Source organism: Nelusetta ayraudi, unplaced genomic scaffold, assembly GCF_046127955.1.
Source record: "Nelusetta ayraudi isolate G7.1 ecotype Tasmania unplaced genomic scaffold, CSIRO-AGI_Nayr_v1 ptg000127l, whole genome shotgun sequence".
In the NCBI taxonomy this organism is placed as follows: Eukaryota; Metazoa; Chordata; class Actinopteri; order Tetraodontiformes; family Monacanthidae; genus Nelusetta; species Nelusetta ayraudi.
Window position 1 is genome coordinate 642,501 of NW_027466177.1, and position 14,759 is coordinate 657,259.

The 14,759-nt window shown below is 49.6% G+C and overlaps 1 protein-coding gene across 1 annotated transcript; it reads right to left on the minus strand.

The window, feature by feature from the left end:
• Positions 1–3,028: 3,028 nt before the first annotated feature.
• On the minus strand, positions 3,029–14,199 carry rdh10a (retinol dehydrogenase 10a). The gene is made up of 6 exons (XM_076050372.1): positions 13,507–14,199; positions 12,878–13,113; positions 7,019–7,117; positions 5,585–5,730; positions 4,673–4,804; positions 3,029–4,579 (listed from the first exon to the last, which is right to left on the minus strand). Exons 1-6 carry the CDS (start codon positions 13,790–13,792, stop codon positions 4,456–4,458), a joined length of 1,023 nt encoding a protein of 340 aa, XP_075906487.1. The 5' UTR covers positions 13,793–14,199; the 3' UTR covers positions 3,029–4,455.
• Between the last annotated feature and the right edge of the window lie 560 nt (positions 14,200–14,759).

Genomic DNA, 14,759 nt, shown 5'->3' on the forward strand with positions numbered 1-14,759 from the left:
TTACTAAAATAGCAACAAATTTAAATAGTTTGTGTCATTTGAAAGAGAAACGGTCCCGATTTAACAATAGAGTCTAGTTGTGCTGAACAATGGCAACATGCCATGATAATATCCCTCCACATCTCTCGCTTTATCTGCTTTAATCAATTAGCAGATCAGCCTCTTAACTCATCTGATGCGTCTCCAAGCGCAAAGTGTATCCGCCAGCTTGGCTCACTACGAACATATGAAATCAATCATCCACTAAAGGATTACTCTGTTTCATTTCCGTCCCCATCGCTGAGAAACGAAAGCCAAAAATGATAAATTCGTTTTTTGTTTTTTGTTTTTCGTTTTTCGTTTTTCGTTTTTCGTTTTTCGTTTTTTTAGGACATCAAAAGAAGAAAAACGTTTGCAGGCCAAAAGAAAATTACAGTAGTTGCAAAGTGAGAATTAAAAGGTCCGATGTTTTTCAGTGGCGCAGTCTTGCAAGAGGATTTTCTTTTAAACGTATTTATTAATCTGTGGAAAACATCAACCGTACTTAACACGCAATTCCTCAGCTGAAGACAATGGTGTCATCTGCAAAGACATCCTTTCCATGTTGTCCCTCAAGCAGATTGCAACTTTTCTTCTTCCTTCTTTGTACAGTTTTACTCCAAGCTAACCTCATTCCGTGGATGCCACTTGGCACTTGGTTAATGAACAATTGGTGTTCATCCAAATCAGAGGGCTCAATGATTAACTTTACGACTCTGATAGGCCCGTGTTGCGATGCGTCACTCCATCACCTTGGCTCTCTCCCTCTCTCTCTCTCTCTCTCTCTCTCTCTCTCTCTCTCTCTCTCTCTCTGTCGCTCGAGCCCGCACCCCCATTAGCGAGACGAATGCTCGGTGCAGGACAGCGGCGGTGTGATTCGGCTCTGCTGAGTAATGGACTCGGCTGGCAGCTACACCTGCTGGCCTCTGAGGAAGCGCCAACGCCGTTTGCACGCATTAGAGGCCTGGGCAGGTATAGCAGCGGACCAGCGAGGCCCCCACCCTCCCCCCCGATCGGCCCCAGATGAATTGCCTCCCGCGCTCGGCCCAGTATTGGAAGTGAAGCCCAAAATAGAAGAAAATCAATGGGCCCCTTTGGAGCTTGTTCATCTCGCGCAAAAAGCAAACGGCATCGATTTTCCCGCCTTGATTATGTGCGATCAACGCCCTTTGAAGTCCTTTAAATTGGAGCAGTGTCATCAGGAGAGGAGAGGAAGTGACGGGAAGGAGATGTGCTCAGATGCCAGAGCACAAGTCGGAATCTTTTTCTCCTTTTGGAGAAAGCAGGTGCGCCTCAACGAGGGCGGACGCCGCCTTGGAGCGTCTTCCACCCGGACGCATCGGAAAACTGTCAGGGCGGCTTTCCTTCACATTACGGTTCATCTGCCGCTGGGCCACTTTATCCCGGGCCGGATTAGTCACGGCAGACCGCACTGACATCTCGCCGCTTCCGTCTAATACACCGAGGAGTTTTCGGAGAGGAACTCTCAGTGAGCCGTCGCCGGCCGGAGGGAGGACGGGGTGTATCCTGCCGTCGCCCAGCGAGAAATCGCTTCGCCATGCCGAGAGCTCGCTGTCTGCCGTCACGCCGGCGGCAGGCGTTTTTTTTTTTTGGTGTGGATCCTCCTCCATGCCAGACTCAGCTGCCGGCTGACATAAGCAGGCACAGCTGCCAAAAGATCACAAGGTTTCGACTCGGTTGGATGAATTAGCTGAGTTCCAAGAGGAGGTGGGGGGGGGGGGGTAGCAAAGCTATTTTTTCCACATTTTTACTAAATAATGGGCTTTTTGTCAACGGAAACATTGCGTCTCCACATCAGAAACAAGCCTAGACACTTCCGTTTGGGAATGGGAACATAATGAGCGTTAGGCCCCAAGGCAGAATCAACTGTATTGATCTTAGGGACGCATGAGACCCCGCAGTGTAGGTGTTTAACTGTCTCCACTTTAGCAGTGTTTTCTGACAGTAATGTCTCTGTAAACTCCTCACAACAAGAAACAAGTCCATCCTTTAGTTCTTTTGCCTGCTCCGCTTTTCATAGAGAGGCTGCTGAAACTCTTTTTCAACGGCATTCTGTACACACTAAAGAATCATTGTTTTGTTTTCTAGCCTTCAGAATAAAATACCTTTATTGTCCGTTTCTGTTTCAGAGAACAGAACCATAACCCCTCCCCCACAAAAAAAAGAAAAACCTTCAGAAATCCAGAGGGTGTGACATTGAATTAAACTCAGCCGTCAACAAACAACACAGTGCACTGAGCATGGGACCAGACAGCCCCATGACATGCTAATTAAAAGTTGACCCATTAATAAGATGACGGCCCTACGTTTCCTCTTTGGAAATGTGACCCAAATCTTCTTCTTTTTTTTGTCACTGTCGTTTCTTCAGACTTTCTTGTAAACATCACATGTTTTCTTGAGTAGTGCTGACACATTTGGACCCTGGTGGACGCCAACAGTGACTGTAGCCCGAAGTGTATCCAGGGAGGGAAAGAAGGGTGGGAGTGATCTTCACAATGGGTCTTTTTTTTTTTTTTCCATCTTAGTTTTTGACAGCTTTGGGCAGCTGCTCTACTCGGATTTCAATTCTGGAATTTCGCCCATCCGTCTTGTTAACATCCAAAAACACAAGTTTTTAATCATCGGTCTTAATATCGCATTGGGCTCCATAAGCAACCAGCCACTCCTTTTCATATAAAGAGACGGCAGGTCCAAGAGAGGTTTAGTCGTGACCAAAGGACAATGTGACGGTTCCAAGCAGCTCTGTGATGATCTCAATGATCCGATGCAATTTCTCAGCAATCGGGAATGAGTCAATAACTGTATTGCATGCACTTGTGACTTACTAGCAGTAGTAACTGGTTGGTCAGCTTGAATGTTACACAAGGTCAGGTCACAATCACCAGACATGCCTCCCCTCGTCACATGGTTCCTTTGAGCTCTCCACCAGGTCGGTAAACGTGAGACAAATGTAAATGTTTGGAACTTGGAAGAAAATAAAGACACAGCGTTTAATAATCTAAATCACTTTTATTAATTTAAGTTAGGTAGAGACACTAAACATTGGAACCACATTTGCTCGGCGACAGAGCTGTCTTCAGAATATTACAAAAAAAAAAAAAAAAAGAGGCTTATGTCATACTGTCAAAAAAAAATGGCAGAAATTAAGAGGTAGAGAATTTCGGCTCATCACTGTGACTGAATGAATGAGGCCTGCTGGAATGTAGCTGAAATTAAAAATCTCTTGTCGTCCCACAGTGAAACAGAAAAGGTTCAAACATCTAATGTGGCAAGACACAGTCTTTTCTGGAATACGAGGGTATTCACAACATTAATACATTTACATTTTACTTTAACTGGACAGGCTGGACAAGGTACAAGAGATAACAAAAAAAAATGCTACTTTGGGACGGAAAATTGGAAACTATCATCTTAATGTATTTTCCTAACAAATGCACTCAATATGCCGGGAAAGCAGCTCACTGGGAAGCTTTGACTTTGGACAGGGATAATTTACATTTTTGAAACACTATAGGCCTCACAAATAAACACAAATGACAGAAACAACGAAAATGTGCTTCCTCTCTCGGTCTCCCAACATGTCAAAACCTCAGACTCGCCCTTCGAAACGAGAGGTTTCCTGGAGAACCAGGAACTGCGGGGAAGAGTCATTTACACCAGAAGCTTCCGAAAAGATGACAGAAATTAAATCACATCAGTCACCATGCGGCCTTCAATTCAATTATCCCTCGCGGAACGGCTTCATTGCCAGCATTGAGGCTTCATGTCTGTTAGGCCGGGTTTAAAATGGAATCTGTTGAGGTTTTATTTCAAAAATACTCATGGATTTTTTTTTTTTTCCTGGTTTAAGGGGGAGGGAAAGAACTGGGAGACGTTTTGGTAGTTTAACTGCTGTATTGAGTCATACTACACAGAAAATGCTGGCAGTGTAGAAAAAATAACAGAAATTACAGTGCATGTCTACAAAAATAAAAGTGAATTTTTTTTTTTTTTACTGTTTGTACAGTAACATACTGTATATTTCCACGACGACACTAGATAAGGCTGGTGACTACATTACGTAAATAGTTAATTATTGGATACCTTTTTCTGTATGATTTCAAAACTAGTGACACAGGATATAGATGTAGATTTCTTACACAAAAACTTGAAAACAAATTAAAAAAAAAAAAGAGAGAGAGAGAAAAACAAGTCAAAACAAAGTCAAATAAATCCTTTGTGTAGTACACAGCTTTCTTTGTTCCAGAGGAACAATATGGTAAACCTTTGCATTTGCTCAATGCAAGTGCACCAGTCTAGAGTCACTCTTTCCGTCCCCATAGTCATCCTCAGTGGTTGCTTCCTCATGCTCGCGGGTTTATGTGCCTCTGTCCGGGGTGGGAGGGGGGGGGGGGTCGCAGACTGCGCTCCCCTCCGCTACATCCCGTTCTTGGCCTCGTTGTTGTTCATCGCCTCCTTTCTCTGGGCCAGGAAGGGGTACATGCACTTGTCTGCGCCCAGGAACCGGTACATGCACACGATGGCCTCGAAGGGCAAGATGCTGCGTGGAAGGCGGCAGACGTTTTAAGATTAGTGACAAGCGACGCCTTGTGTGCGGTTTGGGCCAGCAGAGCTCAGCCAGCGGTGGGCTTACCTTTTCATGAAGTTGACCATGTAGACGATGCGAGGCGTGCAGATCATGGGCTGGTCAGTGAGGATGGCTCTCATGGCCTGTTTGACGCAGAACTCGGGCTTCAGGGGAGGCAGGAACGGCTCAATCTCCTTCCTGGAAACACACACCAAATAAAATTGCCGTTCAAATCGTGCCGATAGCTCAGGCATGGGCAAACTACGGCCCGGGGACCATATGCGACCCGTTTAGCTTTTTAATTTAAATAAATCATTTTGTTGTAACTTTGCTTTGGTTCATTTTCAATTGACACTAAAGCACATGTTTTGTTTTATTACATATCCCCTGATATATTTTTTCTCCTATGAGGTGGGCCACCAAAACACTCCATCCATCTGCTGCTGCTGCTGCTGCTCCGGCCCCCTCTGTTAAATTTTTAGAACCCATTGTGGCCCCACCAGTCAAAAAGTTTGCCCACCCCTGTGATAGCCGCTGTTCTGCCAGCCAAAACAGAAACTTCTCCAAGTGCCTTTCACTGAAAGACCCTTTGGATTCATTTGCCTTTTGCCCACCTGCTGACTGAAACCACCGGACAAAGTGGGGTCTATTAGTGCGGAAAGGGGGTGGAGGGGAGGCCCAGGTGCACGATGGTGGCGAGGGTTTCCCCTGGGAAAGTCGCCTTATTTGTTTAGGTGCAGTGCCCACTACCAACTACTACTACAAGTAGGTTAGATTAAATTAGGGATTTATTGCCATTTGTAGAAGCTAAAAACAGGTTAAAACAGGTACATTGGAGTTCTTGTGCGTTTCCCTGGGTCAGTGTGAAGATAACAAGAGTCTTGAAAAACACATAACAAGGTGCAAACGGCGCATAGCTAAGGCTACACTCCTAAATACTGCACATGACGTAGTGACAAAGGGGTGAGGATGGCTCACCTTATTCTGCAGCCTTTGAACATCCCCGTGTCGACCAGATAGGGGCACACCAGGGTCATGTTGATGCCGTCCTTCTCCGACGCCTTGATCTCGTGGCTCAGCGACTCGTGGAAGCCGATGGCACCAAACTTACTGGCGCAGTAATCCTGTGGGGAAGAGAAAGACCCGGGGAGCACAGGTTAGGTTAGCAACAAAAAAAAAAAAAAACTACCCCCAGGAAACCGTAGGTGAACATTAGCGAAGCCGCCCGGTAGGTAGGTAGGAGAAGAAGAACCTCTTGCTGTTAATGATACAACGGCGACAACAACACGCAGACACAAAAGCCTGAGCGGGCCTGCCCGCTGTTCTAATGTTTCATTAGCATTCTTATCCAGTGCATCAGCAGGCAGCTTGGCCCGGCATGGAGGGTTTTTTTGTTTTGTTTTGTTTTTTTGATGTGGCTGACAGTAAGAGGGGGCGGGGGGATCTTGAATAAAATAGCCACTCATGTCGACGACAAGGGGAGGATAAAGGGGCCGGCCGTGCTTCTGTGAAAGGCGACGGGCTTTTTTTTTCTATGAAATCCGTGCGACGTGTGACCTCGAGGCATTTTCACGGAGCTGCGAGACATTCGTTTTTGTTTTGTTTTTTTGTTTCGCTGTTGTTGTTTTTTTGACACATTCACGTCCCTTTAAATGGAGATCCAATCGCGGCGGGTGAATGAGCTCGCAAAACGCGGCTGCGGCAATACAAAAGCCGAGTGGAGGAAGGAGAGAGAAAAAAACTCTCCCTCAAAAGGTCTTGAAAATGACACCATTGTCAGACGCGGGGATGAATCAGAGGCCTGTTCTGCCGAATATCAACACAATGCCGTAGGAAGGAAGGCTCCCATTTTGCTCCCGCTGCGGTTATGGAGATAGATGGCTCTTCTAAACATTTTAATATGCATTAAAACAAAAGGAATCCGTGGTTGGGAGAGGTGGGGCGGGGGGGTTGGGTCCATAGGAAGTAAAAGCAAAACCTTATTCCATTGAACGCTGGCGTGAGCTGAATACTGAGTGAGCAACAAGTGGCCAACAAAGGCGGTGATGAAGACGTCTCCGTCCCTCGGGGAGCTGTCAGCTAATTCTGGTTCCGGGGGCCAGAACCCAATAGGGGCCCGACACCCCCGGCGGTGGCAGATAGAGGAATCTATAAGGGCTCCCCCAACGCTCATCTGCGTCCCTTAATTTAACGGGTGGAGGGACAAGCAGAGAAAGGGGGCCCCTCACCTCCCCCTGGAAAGCTGTGTGTGTGTGTGTGTGTGTGTGTGTGCTTTTGCTGGCACGGCCGGAGCCGTTTTCTCGGGGCGGGGGGGGGAAGCGTCCGTCTCGTATGGTGGGAACGACGGGATGTGTGTGCGTGCGACGCGCCGCGTTGTGTTGCGTTTGTGTTGTTGCGTGTTATGACACTGACCTCCACTCCAGCTGTGCTGAATAAACCCAGGGAGCTGGCAACGGTTACAATGTGACCGTGATTCAGCTCCAGCATCTTGGGGAGGAACGCCTTGGTGGTCTGGGATGGAGGGGGGAGGCAGAAGAGGAGGAGGAAAAAAAAAACAGAGGAAGGTTAGTTCGCTTGTGCAGTTTGTCTGTGCCAAAGCCCCTTTGATCCTTTTCGCCTCGCTGTCGTCCCCCCTCTCCATGGTGATGCCGAGAGAGGCGCCTGAATGAGAATTCATAACCAGCACAGGGGGAGGGGGGAGGGCGCAAAAAAAAAAAAAAAAAAAAAAAAGAATCAATCTGACCACCAGAGGATGTGAAAGAATGGCTTCGCTCTTCCCAGTCGGTAGCTGGAAATAAGAGGTTGATAGAAGAGAAGAAAGCCGTGGCCCTTATTCAGGTGTTGACTTAACAGGTGTGTGTTTGGTGTGTGCGTGCGCGCGCAGAGTCTGCCCTTTTCCCACACAGATCTGGTGCCCATCACCACCCTCCCCACCCCCACCACCCCAGCTCTGAACGCACCAATCGCAGCCGTCCGCTCACTCAACAATACAATTCAGCCAACTCTCATCCCGCTCGGGCGGCCCGTCAGCGGCAACAATCTGCCAGATGAAAGAGTTTCAGCGGCAGGGTCGCGACGTGAGAGGCACTGCGAGGTCGGCCAGAATGAGGGGGGTTGGCGGGGGGGGGGGGGTTGAGCGGTTGCAGCCGGTTAACCCGTCAGTCGGTCGGTTCCTTCATGCGTCTGCTGACTTCGGCGTGAGCCGGTCAGCAGGTGTGACGTACGACAGCAATCGACAGGAAGTGACCCGTCACCCCCCCCCCCCACCCACCCACCCAAGGGTTCAGGGGGTTGTGGCGGTGTGGGGGGGTTCTGTGAAACAAGCAACAAGCCTTTTGTTCGGAGCGCCGCTGGATCTATTCAAAGTCCGACGCGCGTTGCCGCCGTGAATGGCGGGGAACAATAACGCCCTCGCGCAAAGAGGCTGCAAGCGAAAAACGAGGACACCTTGGCAACACAACAAGGACATATTGACGACGGAGTCAAAATGAGGAGCAGATGAATTTGAGGATGATTTTGGATGATCGAATTTTCTGAAGCTTGTCATTTTCACACTTATTACTTCTTTTTTTTCACCCTGGTTTGTGCGATTCATTTTTTATTTTTTTTTAACCAACAAAATCAGGTCAGCAGGTTGCCCTCATTTTTACGCCTATTTTTGGAGGATGCAATCCCAAAATCCCAATGGAATGTTAATTGATACTGTAACGGCATGTGCGGCGTGGGAGTAGGACTGCATCACGCAAACTGGAAAGCAGAGGTTTTTTTTTTTTCCCGCAAAATATTTTCCCCTGGAAGGAGTCCTTTTGTGAGCTGATGAAAGGAGAAAAAGGAAAAAGCTAAGATTTTTTTTTCGACAAAAACCCGCCCTGGAGAGCAGCTACGCCTCGGCTCGAGATGATTCTGTGGTCACGTTAGCGCAGGCGCAGCTGCTGGTCGGTGCAGATGCAGAGTCTTTGGCATTCCTGCTCGGCCGTTCCTGCTGGAGGGAAGCGGCGAGGCCAGAGAGTGCATGGTACCAGCCAGCACAGCGATGAAACAACTGGCAGAGGGGAGGAAGAAGCCTCATTAAAACTGCACCTGGAGATTAGCTGCATGGGACCTGCTGGCTTTCGACTCTAATCTCTGTTATGCCTCACATGGCTGGGTGGGAGGGGGGGCCGGGGGGGTACGCTGGACTGCAGGAAGCGAGTTAGGCCGCTGCGGTGGTAGAAAGGCTGAAACAGTAGCTGCGTTTCCATTACCCCCCCTAAAATTGCGCAAAACCTAAATATCGCAATAAAAAAAAAACTGGTAATGGAAACGAATAAACTTTGAAAAACCCCTCAAATATTGCTAGAAGGTTCTGACACTCTCATGAGGTGCTTCGTCAGACGTGTCGATCAAGCAAACGACATTTGACGAGAATTACGACTAATGGAAACGCCTGCAAATCGCAATTGTACTTTGACGACATTTTAGAAATACCGCTTTTATCTAAAAAAAAAAAAAAAAAAAAAAAGTTCACTCAATAGCCAGGTAGAGCAGAATTGATTTGACTGGCATCCAAACAGCTGCACTTTTCCCACGACACACATTTTCTCATTTTACTCATTGAACGCTGGGGGACCCCAAGGTTACTAGTGTTCCCACTCCCACGGCAGCATTCAAAGAGCGGTGGAAGGACTTGATCTGACTGTACGACTAAAGCCTGGACTCAGAAGTTTGCCGAGCGCTCTGAATAAAAGATTTAAAAAAAAAATAGACATTTTACATTCATATTAAAAAAGGCAACAAAAACCCCAAAGCAGCGGCCGCTACACGTGAGCGTCCCCGTCCCTCTTCCACCCTCGCGTGATGTCCCGCCTCTCATGGCAGCTCTGGCATGTGGGTATGACCCCCGCTGACCTCTCAGACACAAAATGTGTGAAGGCGACCGGGGGCTCGTGTCTTACATCAGTGCCGCCGTAATTGGGTCTCAACGCTCCGCTGTTCCGCTAAATTACCCGCTGACACAGTCGGGCCTCCTTGGCCCTACGCGGGGGTGCCTTGCCCGCTGCACCCACACACCCCCCTCTAATTGGTGCGTGCCCCCACCACCACAACCACCACCTCCTCCTCCTCCCCCCTCCCCACCCAAGAGCATTTAAGCAACACAAAGCTCCTTGCAGCTGGGGTGTCAGGCTGCATTAGCATAAGCGCCTGACCAACAGGAATATGAACAAAATATTGGCCCCTGTGCCAGACCAGATGGCCATTTAATTGGGCTGACTTCTCCTTCTCCGTGGCCGAGGGAATGGACTCGCGAAGGGGGGGCGAAGAGGGGGTAAGGGGGTGATGAGGCCCGCGCTGTAGCGCTAGCCTGATGCGGCGTCAGGATCGTGGGATTGGAGAGGCTTCCCGGTTCGCCGAGGACGAAGGACGCAGGTCGGAATATGGAATCCGGCTGCCGTCTAACAAGTGCAGTAACGATCAATGCTCATCATCAGCTGAACGCCCCCCCCCCCCCATTTTCATGCCAATAATGTTTTCACACATTGGTCTTTCAACAGGCAAGCAAAACTCAAGGCGAGCCCATGAGAGGAAGGTCTCAGAATTTTGCTGAAATTGCATTCAAAAAGTGACCAACTTTCTCATGTGGAGAAATTCAACGCCCAGTTTGGAATCACTTGGAATTTGGACGGCATCATTGCCAGGTGAGGGTACAGGTCAAGGGCGTGCCCGGAACCTCGCCCTACTGGCAGGTACATGATAAGGGGAGAGGGGGTATCCATCCTGGGCCCTTGGGTGCAGCGAGGGGCTACAGGTGCACCCGGCTTGAGGAGTGGTGGGGGGGGGGGGGCGGCGGAGGGGGGGGGGCATATAGAAGCATTCAAGTAGGACCCTTCTGCCTGGCTGCCCCCTTTCTTTGGATACAGCAGGAATGCGGCCCTGCGGAACTTGGCTCCTGTCGCCTGGCATCTCGTCAAAGCCGATCCGCAGACAAGAAAGCAATTGTCAGATAAAGTGGGTCAGCAGAGGCTTACCATTACCCTCTCGCCTCGCCTGTGGACGGGACGCGACGGCACTGCCTTCCTTCCTTCCTTCCGCCCGCCCGCCCGTCCTTCCTTCCTGTTCTTTTCCCGCCATGTCACGGGCGAGCGCGCCACCCTTTCATGATACGCGCGCACGAGAGTGAGAGAGAGAGAGCGAGAGAGCTATGGTTTCCTCTCCAACGGGGCATCGCTGCGTGGTGCGTTTTCCACAAACCACCTGTCGGACGATGTTACACGCCCTGGCGTGAGGGTCCGACGTTACAAACGGCCAGCTGGATACATCAAAGCACCCGAAAGGAATTCCTAACAGGGCGCCGAATCATCTTTGTTTGTTTGTGAGGGTACATGCGAGTGTGTGACAGTCAGAAGCGGGTGAACGTGGCTCTGCCTCGCAGCTGCACCCGCTGCCTCCAAATCAGTTTGGGAGGAGTCAGAGTGGAGGGGCCTGTGGAAAGAACCAGACAGAAGAAGGAGAGGGAGGAGGAGGAGAAGGAGAGTGGGGCCTGAGCCGAGACGCTCTGGCAGACGCTCACCCGCACACATGCACCTCGTTTTTTTTTGGAGCATGTTTCCTGTTCAGGTCCCGATTCCCGCCTTTGTTCTTGCGTCACCGTCTGATTTGAGATATCGTCAGCTGAAGTCGAGGCTGTTTTTTTTTTTTTTTTTGGTGCCCCGTTTCGTGTTCTCAATTTCACGATTTTACAAGAATGGAGAGATGCTGCACCCCTCAAACCCTCTTCTTAAAAAAAATAACGGCAATGGAGCAGATGTTGCGTCAAATGAATTACATAACAAATTGTTATTCGGATTAGCTCAACAAACACTTTGTGTGTTATTTAATTTCGAACAGAAACCAAAGCACAAACATGGGTTAAACCCACTTTGCGTGACTCGGCCGTTTACCGAGTGTACGGCTTGAGTCACGAACCACAACTGAGACTTCTTGCTAGCAGGGGGGAGTGGGGGGGGGGAGAATGGGCAAAGGAGGGAAAGAAGTCTAAGTTTTGTGTCATCAGCCACCTGCGTGCTAGCGAGCGAGCGACCCCACTCTGTTTGTGTAAGAGAGGAAAGCGGACAGGTCTCTGTTAGTCTAAGCTCTATTCATCCAGCTTGTGTCTTTAATGAACCACATCCTCCACTCTGGCTGTCGCCATTCATTAAGCACCTCTTTCATTTCAACCCACCACCCCCTCCACACACACACACACACACCACCCTTGAAGAAACCACGCTCTCCGCTGAATATAGGAGAACAGAAACATTCCCATTAAGGGAATCTCAAATCTGCCACCCAGACCAACTGCATCCCGACTCCACTGGATGTGAAAGAACGGTGGAGGGGGGTGGAGGCACGAGAATAGCTGAATGGATTAGCCGCTAAAAAGAGGAAGATATACACAACCTGTCTGACGGACGACACAAGAAGCCTTTTTTCACGCTCAATTAGCACGTTTCGGGTGGGCGGGAGGGGGAGGGGGGGTAGGGCTTCGGGGCATCGCTGAAAACGCTCTTCCCTCGTGAATGGGCAGGGGGTTCGGGGGGCGGAGGTCTGCTGCAGCCAAGGTCCAGCGTGGAGCATCATCCGCTTCACTGGACCCTTTGCTCAATATGAAAGTGACCGTCGCCGTTGAGGACGGTCCCCTTTTAGAGCCACGGCAACGTGCGATGGCCAACGGCCCCAATGCTGAACTTGACTCCACAGCGGGCCTAAACCAACGTGCGCACAATGACATGCATTTGGCGCGCAACGGCGGCCGCGGCCACCCTCTGCAGTCGCGTCGCCTCGAAAACACACACACACACACAAGCCAGTTGAAAAGCTCGCAGTCTGGGCTCCGTCAGAGCTAATGGCAGAGAAAAACGAAGACAATTTTCTACCTGGCAATCCCTGCATACTTTTAGAGAGTCATCATTTCTATCAGACAAGGCAACAAAAAAAAAAAAGAGCAGACCAGTGCTTTAAAAGGAAGAGGGCGGGGGTGGGGGTGTGGATGCTGTATGATTTGGATCAACACCAGAGGCGCTGCCGAAGAGCAGCAAGGGGAAGGTTTACACAATCAGAGAGCAGATGAATGTTGTAAGATGGCAATTGAAGGGGAGACTCTTTTTTTTTTTTTTTTGTACAGCTACGGAGCCTCAGATGGACACACAAGAGGGAGGGTTGATTGTAGGCATGCAAATGTTTTGTTCTGCAAGTGCCGCAACTGGGGTCGGAAACCACGACCCCCTTGCATCGATTCACAAACCACCGACTCACCCAGAAGTGTGCGTGGCAGTTGACCACCATGGTGCGCTCGATCAGCTCGTCGGGACACTCCAGGAGGTGGTGCCCCGAGACCACGCCGGCGTTGTTGATCAGTATGTCCACGTCTCCCACCTCGCGGCGCACCTTCTCGGCCGTGGAATACACACTCTCCCGCTTCCCCACGTCGCACACGTAGGTGTGGACCTGTGGCTGGAACGGCGGCACCTCCTCCACGCCGCCGACGGGTCCTTGCAAAAAAAAAAAAAAAAAGAAAGAAAAGAAAAGAAAAGGGAGAAGAGGGGGGGTTGCAGAAAGTAAGTAATGTACGTAGGTGGACGTTGGGAATGGCATTAAAAAACAACTGGCAGGTGGGGGTTTGAATTAAGAGCTGATATGGGAGACTTGGTTACTCAAATTGATGCATTGCAATCGCCGATACTTTTCGTTTGCTGGTGAAAGTTTTTAGGTAATCGCGATTTGTGCGTAACGACCTCTTGAAGCGACGCCGGTTTGGTTTGTGGCGCTTTTCAAGCAATCCTCCTTGCAACATATCTGCTGGTGAGGCGATTCAACGCATTTAAAACAAAACAAAAAAACGCATGCTCGTTGAGGCGAATACAAACACAACAGACACAACATACCGTCTTTGACCAGGGGAGTGTCCACTTCGTGGTAAATCTGCCGCACCATCTCCGCCGTCTCCTCGTTGCTCTGGCTGTTAATGTCCCACAACACCAGGATCGCTCGTCTCCGGGCGAACTCCTTGGCGAAGAGCCGCCCGAGGCCGCTTCCAGCGCCGGTGATCACACACACCTGTCCCGCGACGCTCTTCTCCTTGGGCCGCACGACCCATTTCGCCCCGGCTGTGACGAAGGCCCAGAGCACTTTTAGAATGACCACGAAGAACTCCGCGATGATGATCATCATCTTGGCCAAAGCGGTTCGACTTAGAGGAAGAATGAGGAGGAGGAGTAGGAGGAGAATCGCTGGGAGATGAGGTTAGGAGTCTCTCCTTTTTCAGAACGGACAGGCTGCTCTCTTGGCGATGTTGGGTCGGGTCACGGCGACAAACTTGGAGCGCAGCGCGGGCAGGAGACGCCGGGCGGCGCGTACGCACATGCAAGTGGCGGCGAGGAGGCGCGTAAAAGCGGGAGCGCAACTTAATGAGTGCGGGCAAGAGTTGAGTTGCGGCGAAATGGGAGTCCCGTCCAGTCGCCGCCGCCGCAGCCGCTGCAGCCGCCACAGTTTGGAGCAGTGAATTACTAGCAGCTACTACGGACAGTGCCTCCCACTTCCTCTGCCGCTCCTCCACTCATGTCATTCTCACTCGCCTTGCGCTCCCCTATTTATTCAGTCCACCCATCAACACTGGACCCAATAGGACTGTGACTTGAGCGCCTGTCAGAATGAAGCTGTGGGTCCACAATACACGCGGAGGTGATATAATCTGAAAGCTCCTTTACCCCACTCTCTCTCCCTTAGTGTTTTTTTTTTTTTTTTTTTTAATGCCAATACAATGTCAACTCAGAGGATTCTGACTCTGATTACAAACTGAAACACTCAAGATTTTTTTTTTTTTTCATCAAACATAATTAGATGGACTGTTATGCCTGTATATGTAATGTATCAGAATTTAACCATTCAGGTAGCTACAGATCAGTGTCTTTCAATGGGGAACCAATAACCACATCTTTATCCTTTGTTATCTAAACTCATTGCGATATTGCTTGAAAGAGAAATTTGTAATTTATTTTTGATTCAGTGGCATTGATCTTGTTTTCCTATTCTGTTCACCGTGTAAAAGGAAAGTGGATAGATAAGGCAGACGTGTTAAGGGCTGGGCTCCAACCCAGTCTGTAAATGAATAAACAGACTGCGCCAGTGATTCTTGTAA

Bases quoted from the DNA above. Each gene is read 5' to 3' on its own strand.
- rdh10a (XM_076050372.1), bottom strand. From the start codon at position 13,792: ATGATGATCATCATCGCGGAGTTCTTCGTGGTCATTCTAAAAGTGCTC. The intron at 5,731-7,018 runs GTCAGTGTCATA...TCTTCCCCACAG, and splicing joins TCAGCACAGCTGGAGTGGAG to GATTACTGCGCCAGTAAGTT. The intron at 4,580-4,672 runs GTAAGCCCACCG...CCTTCCACGCAG, and splicing joins ATGGTCAACTTCATGAAAAG to CATCTTGCCCTTCGAGGCCA.